General features: G+C 34.7%; 1 protein-coding gene and 1 pseudogene across 2 annotated transcripts; one reads left to right on the top strand and one right to left on the bottom strand.

The window, feature by feature from the left end:
• Positions 1–116: 116 nt before the first annotated feature.
• Positions 117–1,267, top strand: LOC143617469 (uncharacterized; annotated as a pseudogene).
• A 1,682-nt stretch (positions 1,268–2,949) lies between these two features.
• Positions 2,950–9,129, bottom strand: LOC143617468 (methyl-CpG-binding domain-containing protein 2-like). 2 transcript variants are annotated; one of them, XM_077090017.1, is made up of 7 exons: positions 9,023–9,129; positions 8,682–8,762; positions 7,878–8,569; positions 7,729–7,782; positions 6,725–6,864; positions 5,734–5,784; positions 2,950–3,292 (listed from the first exon to the last, which is right to left on the bottom strand). In XM_077090017.1, exons 3-7 carry the CDS (start codon positions 8,546–8,548, stop codon positions 3,162–3,164), a joined length of 1,047 nt encoding a protein of 348 aa, XP_076946132.1. In that variant the 5' UTR covers positions 8,549–8,569; positions 8,682–8,762; positions 9,023–9,129; the 3' UTR covers positions 2,950–3,161. The 2 variants fall into 2 exon arrangements, with proteins under 2 accessions (XP_076946132.1, XP_076946131.1); XM_077090016.1 differs by lacking the exons at positions 8,682–8,762; positions 9,023–9,129 and having other exon boundaries at positions 7,878–8,590.
• Between the last annotated feature and the right edge of the window lie 2,281 nt (positions 9,130–11,410).

Here is an 11,410-nt window from a genome sequence, read left to right as displayed (position 1 = left end):
AAATTTGATAAAATATTGTTTACGGACTTAATACACCAAAGTTAGGTTATGCACTTTTTCTATAAAAAACAGAAAATATATCTTTTGGGTGATATTAAATTATGTTTTTTTTATTTATGATCAAAATACTCTTGCCACCACAGGTAGAAAATACAATAAACGAATTGAAAACCGAAGGCCAAAAACCATCAGCAGTACTAATAACCTCACCGACATATCATGGCATCTGCAGCAATCTCGAACAGATATCTCAAATATGCCATTCACACAACATCCCAATCATCGTGGACGAGGCCCACGGGGCCCACTTAGGGTTCCACCCACACTTCCCTCGGTCTGCTCTTAGTCAACATGTTGACCTTTCCGTTCAGTCAACCCACAAGGTCCTATCCTCTCTCACACAATCATCCATGTTACACATGTCACATAATAATAATATTGTTAACCGAGAACGAATATGCCAGTCCCTTCAAACCCTTCAAACCACAAGCCCAAGCTATCTCCTTTTAGCTTCGTTAGATGCTGCACGCGCCCAAATAAACGAAAACCCGGATACCATTTTTAACAAATCTGTTGAAATAGCTACTGAAGCAAGATTCCTTATAGAAAAGATCCCGGGAATTAGAATCTTTGATTCTAGTTTCGGGCTTGATCCGTTGAGAATAACTGTCAGGGTGTCGGATCTGGTATATCTGGTTTTGAAGCTGATGGCATTTTAGATAAAGATTTTGGAGTGATTTCAGAGCTTACTGGGACCCGTTCGATTACTTTTGTGATTAATTTAGGAACAAGTAGAGATGATGTTTTGAGGCTCGTGTCGGGTTTGAAGCACTTGTCACAAAAATATAGTTTATCGAGTCGGTTAAATGAAAAAAAGTTAAATGAGACGGTTATGAAGTCTTGTATTTACTAGTGAGATGAGATTGAGTCCTCGAGAGGCGTTTTTTGCGAGTAAGAAGAAAGTTGGTTTAAAAGAGAGTGTCGGGAAAGTTTGCGGGGAGTTGGTGTGTCCGTACCCGCCGGGGGTCCCGCTGCTAATACCCGGGGAAGTGATTAGTGAGGAGGTGTTGAGTTATTTGGTGAATGTGAAGAAGAATGGTGGGTTTGTTAGTGGGGCTGCTGATTCTAGTCTTTCAACAATTGTTGTTTGTAGTTAATACGTAGAGGTGCGACTTTTGACCCGAACTAGTTGTGATTTGGGTGGTGTTTTATCTTAAACGGGTCAAAGTAAAAGATAGCTGATGATGGTGGTGAAGTGGATAAACTAGTCAAACAGGTTGAAAGTTACATCAAAGTTTCTGAAAACGGGTCAAACTGGATGAAAGTTACCAAAGTTTTGAAAAAATGGGCTCTTACAAGATGCAAGTGAAGGATTCACATATTTCTTTTTCGCAATTGAACGCAAATAGTGGCAGTTACGCAAATTAGCGTATTATACTTAAGTCAACATTTGTATATGAATTGCGGAATTTACTATAACTGAATTGGAATTAATTCATTTAAAAATTTGTTTGGTTCGAATATAGAACGAGAGCAATCGATAACCACAGGGATCAAGTAAACACTAAACTTACTAGTCAAAATGCAAACAAAGGTCAGGATTTTGTGACTGTTTATACATGAAATGCATGACTCTCAAAAGCCTCTAAAATGCGTTTTCTATAGTGTTTTTAACTGCGTATGAACTGAGTAGCTTTACGTTCAGACACCATACCCAAGTGGGCACGGATTTGGCAAATTGAATCGACCAGGAAGAACAAGAATTAAAGCCAGCCTGTGATTTGATGACGAAGACCAGGGACCAGTTCTGTTAGGTTGGATTTGAAGATGATCCTTGTCCTCAACAAATGCTTTAGACCTTTTATGGTATAATCACAAACTTGTTAAGGATCAAGTAATAATGTCATTGCTTGACGGGCTAATAAGGCAGCCAATGATTTTTTTTTCATAGATTAATCGGCAGGAAAACACATTTGAATTTGCCAACATTTTGCTATATAAGTGAGAAAAAAATGTTAGCAAATTCAAAAATTCCAGATGAATTGTACCGACTCTTCACGTTGCAAGATAAAATTAGAAAAATGTTTAGGCAAAACATAAGTCCATATAGCATTTTTTTCGTACACCTCTAGTGTGTGACATTGGATGATGCAAGGACCAATATAGGAGACGGTTATACATGTTTCGTGCACATAAGAATATATCACAACATTGACCAACTCTATTTTAGACCTCAATGGATGCGAGTGTGCGACATTAGATGATACAACGACCTTACAACCATAAACATCTCAAAACCATGACCTATATGGAATTTACTTAGGGTGTTACAAAACCTAATGGTCATTGGAAACTAGAAAGCTACCTCATAATATTTAGAGGAAACATCAGCTTCTAGCACAAAGCGCCTTTAAAAAACTACCTCATAATGGTTCATAACATCTTAATGGTTAAATGATAACCTTAAGTTTGAATGGTTAAGAGGTAGCCATTTAACCATTCAGATTTGAGGTTACCTAAGGTAGTATTCGTTAAGAGACTACCAAACAGCTTCAAAATCTTACCCAACCATTTCAATTCAAAACACTTGATCACCTACCCTGAATTTCATGGTTAATTGCTTGAAATTCAACACAATATCATCCAATTTTCTCAACCATTGTTCCCAAAGCACCATATCATAGCTAGTTAATAGAATCAATGAAGCCGCATTGCCTTATCCATTGAAAACTTTCTCAAAACTTCTTGTTATCATTGAAAATAATATTTTCATTTTATCGAGAATCCAGGTTTTTTCTTTTTTTAATGAAACATTTAAATGCTTAAACATCCCTTAAGAACAAACATACTTTTAAACTAAATTATGCAATTATAAAGCTTCAAAATTTCATATTAGACTTAAAAACAGTACTATAAGTAACACCAAAAAATTTTAACTTTTTTTTTTAAAACCATATCCGGCCAGGTCCAAACCGTGGTTCACTAGTGCCCTACATTAACATCAAAAGCCCGGTCAAAATTTTAAACCGGTTACACCTAAACCCGTGGCAAAGTCTTCAGACCCATCATTTGATACATCTTTACAAGATACCAACAAACACTACCATCTCTAATGAGATATATCAACAACATACCATACCGTGTAAAAGATACAATCCTTATCATAAAGAATTGAAATCGTCTCTCTTTGCTTTCTTTGCAGCCTGATTCTCAGGGTCAACCTCGGGCGTCTTCAAATACTCAGGCATACCATTTTCGCCCTCCACGGGGCCCGCCCACGATAACGGCTCAGCTACATTTATATACAAACCATAATTAAGATACAAAAAAAAGTAAACAGGCTGGCTATCATGTTTAAAAGGGGTCGGGTCGGCTGGACTGACTCGAAACTGTGGTCCAAAATTAATATTTTTATAAATAATTAGTGGGTCAAATATGTATACTAATTTTATATTATTTCAATTAGGGTGGGTTGGGTTTTGGGCTAAAACCGAAAACATGTTTTTGCAATGAGTCGGTTTAGTTTTTCGGTTTTGTCACTTGGGTTTTCGGCCAAAAAACTACCCAAAAAATGAACTTGAGCATTAATTTCTTTTGCTGATTAATGATTAATTGTTTACTACCCATTTGGGCCTAAATTTTTTGCATACACAAATTAACTTTTTTTATACGTATATATATAATCCATAAATCTAACAGCAAAAGTTGTTTTTTTTTCTTTTCAGTTTTTACAGATCGGTTTCAGGTACATGCCAAACTGAAACTGACCCAGAAATTCAGTTTTTTAAGAAACATAAAACCAAACTTTCGGTTACGGATCAGTTTATTTCAATTTCACGCACACCACTAATCCAATACCTAGAAAATTAGAAATTAAATGACTTGCAAGGTTTTATGCATCGAAAATACACTTTTGGCAACTTAAACCTGTTTCCTATTTAGTTAGGGGGTGTTTGGGATTGCTTATTTTCACTAGCTTATAACTTATTAACTTCTTGAAAAGGAATAAGGTGTTTGGGATTGCCTTTTTTTAAAGGAAAATTGGATTCTAATAATCCAAACTATTGAGTATTAGTCGATAATAATCCCAACTAACAATGTGACTAGTAACAATCCCAACTTTCAGTTTATTTACCAATAACAATCTCAAACTAACTGGCCGATAACTCCGTTAATTTTCTGATGACGTGGCGTTATGTGTCAATTTATTTGACTATTTAATAATTAAATTTTATTATAATAAAATACCAACTTATTTCATCTTCTTCAACCTACAACCTCACTAAACCCTAACCCCATGACCACCTAACTTCTTCTTGGTCATCATGACAGCCACCATCCCACTGCCGGAAACCACCATCACCACTGATGAAAACCACCACCATCACTGCCGTAAACAAACCACCATGCTTGAATTCAGATCTTGAATTGGACAAACTTCTCCTGCAATGCAACCAAAGTAGCTCCATGTAAGATTCAGATCTTGAATCTTAAGATTGTTACTTTCAATGGTGGTAGTTTAATGGCGGCGGTGCCTAATCAAGTTCCCGGTGCGGCGTCTTATTGCGGAAGAGTAAGGAGCGGTGGTGAGCATTTGTTGTGTGGCTACCGGCGGCGTCGGTGGACTAACATGTGAAGGTGTGATGGAGGCGAACGTGATTCCGGCAGAAATTTCCGGCGGTGGTGAACAAGAACAACGATGTGTGATTATGGCGGCGAGAATCAAATTTGATTTACACTAGGAAAGGTGTTCCGTTTTCGCCGGAAACGTCGACATGACAAAATCAACCCCTATACTTTACCTCAGTTAATTCAATTTCGGCTGTGGTGATGGTGGTTTCCAGCGGTGATGATGGTGGTTTCCGGCAGTGGGATGGTGGTTGTCATGATGATCAATAAGAAGTTGGGTGGTCATGGGGTTAGGGTTTGGTGAGGTTGTAAGTTGAAGAAGATGAAATAAGTTGGTATTTTATTATTATAGAATTTAATTATTATATAGTCAAACAAATTGACACATAATACGCCACGTCATCAGAAAAATAACGGAGTTAGCGGCCAATTAGTTTGAGATTGTTATTGGTAAATAAACTGAAAGTTGGGATTGCTACTGGTCACATTGTTAGTTGGGAGTATTATTGGCCAATACTTAATAGTTAGGATTATAAGAATCCAATTTTCCTTTTTTAAAATGTTTTAACCATTTGACCCGTTAACAAGACCCGGCCAATTTGCAAGCGGGTCAAAACTGCCAACAATATAGCTATGCAGTCAATCTCGGTCTCGGTTATCAGTTCTCATGTGAAACATCGGTCAAAATATCGGTCAGAATATCGGTACCGATAATATCGGGGATATTGACCGATATTTCATCGATATTTGACCGATATTGACCAATATTTCACCGATATTCCCGATATCAGCATTCCAAGTCTTAATTTTCAACTTTTAGTGTTTAATGTTGGTGTTTCAAGTATTAATTAGTTCCTACTTGCTACAATTGTTAGTGTTGCAAAAGGTTAATTTGTTAATAGGAGAATACAATGAATTGCTAGTGTTAAAGTGCAATATATATAAATTCCGGATGATATTAAAATTACCGATATCCCACCGATATCTCACAACGATAACCGATATCTCAAATATCGGTCCTCGGCCAATATCCGATATTTTTCCGCATTAACGGCTTAGCAATATAGAACAACCATATTTATGAAGCAAAAAAACCGGCCATACCAATCTGCAAATTCAAATTCTCGGCTGGACCCGCCCACGCCAATGGTTCAACTGAAAAATGTAAAGAAAAATGCTGAATTAAAATAAAAAGAAAAATATATATAGGCATCAAGTTAATATGTTCTTATGCTGTTTTGATATACCAAGTGTTTCACTAATCTGTTACATATCTTTCAATAATCAAAACTAACCATTAGGCTTGTAAACGTACACAAACGCAGCATGTTCGTGTTTGTTTGTTTAACATTAACCGAACAAACAACCGAACACGAAAAATTAAACGAACATGATTTTCTTGTTCTTGTTCGTCAGCTAAGAAAATGAACACATCCGTGTTCATTTAATTTTGTCTGTTAACAATATAAACAAATGGTTCAGGTAAACAAACGAGCATAACTGAACATAGATGAACATGCAAGCTGAGCTAAAACTAGTTGAAAGTGATGTTAAGAACAATGTAGGGCCTAAACAATTATTAAAAGTTTAAAACTATACTAAGTTGTAACGGGCCAAAAATTTTAAATGAATATAAAAGTAAACGAACAGATTTAAATGAATCACAAACATAAATGAACAAACGAGAAATGTGTTCATGTTCATTCGTTTAACTAAATGAACACATTATTTTTGTTGATGTTCATTCTTTTAACAAATAAACAAACTTCCTGTTGAACAGCTCACAAACTGTTCGCTGAACGTTTGGTTCAGTTCGGTTCGTTTATAGGCCTACTAACCATGTCATAATTGCCACACGGTTTCCTGATTCACTTAATCTATCCCTAAAAATAATTACTTTTACTTGTAGCAACAAAATTCTATAGTTCCTACCCCAGGTGATAAATGATGAATTCAAAATATATATGCTATATCTTCTCTGTATCTATAAAGGACCAGAAACACCTTCTTTACGTATCACTGGGAAACGCATTAACATAAATACGGCAGTAAGAAGTGGCAATACAAAATTATGTAAAGTAATACTCAAAAGTACCTGGTGACGGTTCAAGTGTTTCGGGTGCTTTGGCTTTAGGACGTTTTTTCACATAGTTTTCCCGTAGCGGTCTTGGGATCTGAAACGAAAACCGTCTGAGCGCGATTCCTTGTGCATGTTCCGGGTGACTCTCGAAATATCTGATTATTAACATAAATATTCAGCTTTTAATTTACAAATAATCAGAAAGCAGCAAAATACATTTTGCAAATTGGCCTGTTTCGCAATAATAACTTTTTTGATCCGTTATGGTAGTTACATTTACAAGTATCTTGGAACGCCCTTTTTGGTAAAAATAAATTAAAGGGATGCTTTCATATACACCCCTACAAATTTCTTAAATATCCCGAACTTAAATATACCATATATGTCCTTAAAAAGTAGTTAAATATCAAAATAAAATTACACATTTAATTCAAACAATTCAAGTAATGACCATTTTACCCTTATTTCTAAAAAACTTAACAATTTTAAATTTAAATTTTCGTATTTACTCGTTTTCGTAGTTGTAACCTTTTTAATCCGTTTTGGTGTTTACAATTATTTTAGAAGGCCTATTTTGGTAATAATTAAATAAAAGACTTAAAAAGATAATAACTAAAATGAGGCAAAAGAAGCTTATCCATTTATGAAAAACAATTCAAAACATGACCATTTTACCCTTATTTCTCTAAAACTATAAAACTTCAAGTTTACCCATTTTAAACTTCAAAATTCATATTTAGCCCGTTTTCACAATTATAACTTTTAGATCCATTTTGGTGGTTACAAGTATTTGGAAGGCCTGTTTTGGTAAATAATAAAACAAAAATCGAATAAATATAATAACTGAACTGACGCAAAAGCAGCTTGTTTAATTACCAGCAAGGGACAAAAAACATCAATTATCCAAGCAAATCGTTCAAGAAACACACACATATTAAAACAGGTCGAAACAAGTTATATCTAAAAAAGAACAATTTACAAATAAAAGTTATATTGAAAAGTTTGATCCGATAACATACCTAGTAACATCGGGCAGTGATCGAAGTTTGGCGCCCGTCAGTGATGTATAATATCTAAAAACAATAAAGATATACAAAAAGACATTACATTAATATAAAAATATCACAAAAAAGGAAATTCTTTTCAAAAAAACTGAAAAAATTCGTACACGTCAGCAAATTTAGAGCTGCTTTCATTTCTTAGCCTCAAAATCCGCTTCCAACCAGGTGGCGGTCGTGCAATGTCAGGTTTATCAATAGCCCATACGCGGGTCCCGTCTTGCTCAATATCAGTCGGGTCATCACACGAAACGACCCGGTTCCATTGACGGGTCGTGTCGCATGTAAACGGTACGTCGGTAAAACGTTCCCGAATCACCTCATATTTTTCTTGATCAGGTATCAATCTCCATTTTAAACAATTTGCACACTGGACAGTAAAGGCACCCACTTCGGGCGGTTTTTTCGATACAGCCCGGGGTTTATCTGATTTGGGAAGTTTGACCGGTTTGACCACGTTTGACCCGTTCAGCGAATGATCATAAACCACCATTTGTTTGTTTTTGTCTTCGTCATCTGAACTGTACTCAGATGAAGAAACGTCTAAAACATTATCACTTGGTCCCTCAACAGCATTTTGATCATTCTCTAACGTTTCTTGAATATGTTCAACGCTCGGTGTAGTCATATCGGGTATTTTTCCTCCAACGTTATCACTCGGTCCGTCAAGAGCATTTTGGTCATTCTGTAAGGTTTCTTGAACAGGCTTAACAGTCGGTGGAGTCATATCGGGTCTTTTTCCTCCCATTTTTATGGTGATTTTCGGCGAACGTGACTGCATCGCTACAAATTTAATATTATCCTGAATCACATGTAACATAAAGTGAAAATCTATCTTAAATGCAGCACGTTTCTTAAACGGGTTAAACCATTAAACAGGAGCCTTTTATTAATTAAACAGGATATCAAGTTACCTCTTTTGGCTGGAAATCTCAAAAATGAATCCGTGAGCTCTTCGAGGGCAAAATGGTCACAAACGTGGAATTATGCTAGATCTATATCAAAGCGATTCGAACAAATTAATACTACTTCCAGAAAATAAAATCACTAAAATCCTAATGATGTAAGATTATAAATATGATATACAAAACCCTTATTCAAAATTGATGAACTTAAACTAGATCTAATAACAAAAAAACACGCAGAATCACTAAACCCTAGACAGCAAATCGATCAAATTACTAATCGGCAACTCAAACCCACAAAATATAATGAAAATTAAGACCAAATCGCTACGATATTTGATGTAATTGACCTGTAATCGGGAGATCTGAGGTGAAGATTGGGAATTAGGGCTTCGATTATTGGGGGTTAGGGTTTGGATTGAGAGAGCAGATGATGATTTAAATGCATTTCAACAAACAAAAAGATGGAATTTGGAGATTCGTGAATTTCATAAAATAATAATAATAATAATAGGTAAATTTTATTAATAGTTATGTTTTTTTATGTTATAATAATAAAATAGTATTGATTTTATGTTGGGTAATAACTAAACATCTGGTTAGGGATTGCAAAATAACCCAGCTCGAAGCATTCGAGACCGGTATACCTGAAACTTTAAGCATTCGGGACGGGTATTTGAGTCGGGTATGGGGTTAGTTTTGAAAATTTTTCGCGGATACAGGCTGGGTGTGGGATTTGGTGATACCCGGCCCGATTACCCGAAAACACATACCCGTTTACATGAATTATATACCCGAATTATAAACCTGAAAATTTTAATTATTAATTTTATTTTTCCTAACCTTTATCCAATAAAACTTCATTTTTGTAGGTTCATTATACACAAAATTTTTTAATTATTTTGCATTTAAGATATGTATTAAAAAATTATATATATTTTATATGTTATCAAGTTTAAACATAAAGCTATATAATAATTAAAGTACTATTATTTATTTATTTATGACATTTATATGTACGTAAGGTCACACATTTTAATTTGTAATAGTTCATAAATAAATAAAAAATATATACGATAATTATAATGTTAAAAAATATACTTGGGAATCCTAAAGGAAATATTTTTTAACAAATTAACAGGCATACCCAATACCTATGGGTATACCCGATATCCGACGTGTAATTACTCAACACATACCGATGGGTAATGGACCCATGTATAGGAAAGAATTTTACAACTGAGTATGGGTATGGAACAAGCAATGCCTGATCCATTGCCATCCCTGCATCTAGTAGATTCTTATTGACGTTTATTTTTTTTCCTTTTTTATGGTGGATATTAAAGATTATCATAAATTACATTACTTTCACCGTTTTAAAAGCTTTTTTTGATTATGTTGTGACCTATAAAAACTTAGTATTTTAACTTCCTCAACAAATTTACTTGCGTGTATAGTAATTTCGTTAGAGACTTTATTGTTTCCATTAAGTTTGGATCAGGTTTTGTTGAGTCCTACTATCGTTCAAAATTTGTGATACTTCATAACGTCAATGAGCGAGAAGGCAAAATGGTGGCATCCTGCATCAAGCAGGGATATTTTGACATGTCGCATCCGCCATTACATAAGGATCAAGTGTTACATATCTATGGAATATCCAAACAATTGGGATACAAGTTCGAAGTGATATGAACATTCCTTTTAGCCAAAGCCGAATAAGTGGAGATTCTTTTCAATCGTGTTCTCAAACAAGGATGCTAACCTTTTTTGGAATTAGTTATTCCAAAGTTGCATTCGTTGATCATTCACGTCCCCATTGTACATATCCATCTTTACTCAAATTGAATTTACCAAACATGTTCCATCTGTTCTCGGCCCGGCCCATTTATCAAACTCCTATGTAAATTTTACATTAAGCGTCAAGGCATAACACTCGTTTAGTTGTTGAATTTCATCTTAGGAAGCCGACGGACGCATAAGCCCAATCCTAAATCACTATACCGCCAACTATCTAGTTAGCAGCAATCAAGTATCTATCAATTCTTTTTCCCCATGATAACAAATAAGAGTTGAAGTATCTTTGAGAGAATTGTATTTTCCACCCAAATATCCAACCAAAATCTTATTTTTGGCCCGCTCCCAACTATCATTCTTATGCATTTATTAATATCGAAATTGAATTTTGACAATCCAACTCTGAAATAGTATTTCACATACCCGAAATACCCAATTTTCTCGGGAGTGGTCTCCATGGTTTTATAGTTTTATTTATTGCCTAAATAACCTTAGAACATAGGCTTTTGTCGTCAACCGTAATGTCTACCGCCATTTTGTTAACAAATCAAGGTTGGTCGCACGAAGCGAGCTGATTCACAATTCACTTAATTCTTTTGCGCAATCACTTATTGACGTTAAATAGTGTTTTTTTAGTAACGTTGGTATTCTTTAAATGGATAGTTATATAATACATCTTAAAAAGTAATAAAAGTTACAAATATTTAAAACATCATAACTTGTGTATTGAAATTTTATATTTTTTTTTATATATAGAAGTCTGTAAATTTTAAATGCATTTTTATCTAATTTCTTTTCTCAGCTTCATCACTATAATGTAAAATTTTTTAAAAGTAGTTTCTAATATGGCATTTTATCCTATTTTAGTGATTTGTATGTCTGTTTTAAAATTACATTAGTAGTGAAAGAATTGAACATACAATGATATGACATAAAACTCATAT

Source organism: Bidens hawaiensis, unplaced genomic scaffold (assembly GCF_021521415.1).
Source record: "Bidens hawaiensis isolate Kalapana, Puna unplaced genomic scaffold, B.hawaiensis_p1.1 tig00054985_1, whole genome shotgun sequence".
Classification (NCBI taxonomy): Eukaryota; Viridiplantae; Streptophyta; class Magnoliopsida; order Asterales; family Asteraceae; genus Bidens; species Bidens hawaiensis.
Note: the sequence above shows the minus strand (reverse complement) of the source record. Positions and strands in the feature narration are given on the sequence as shown.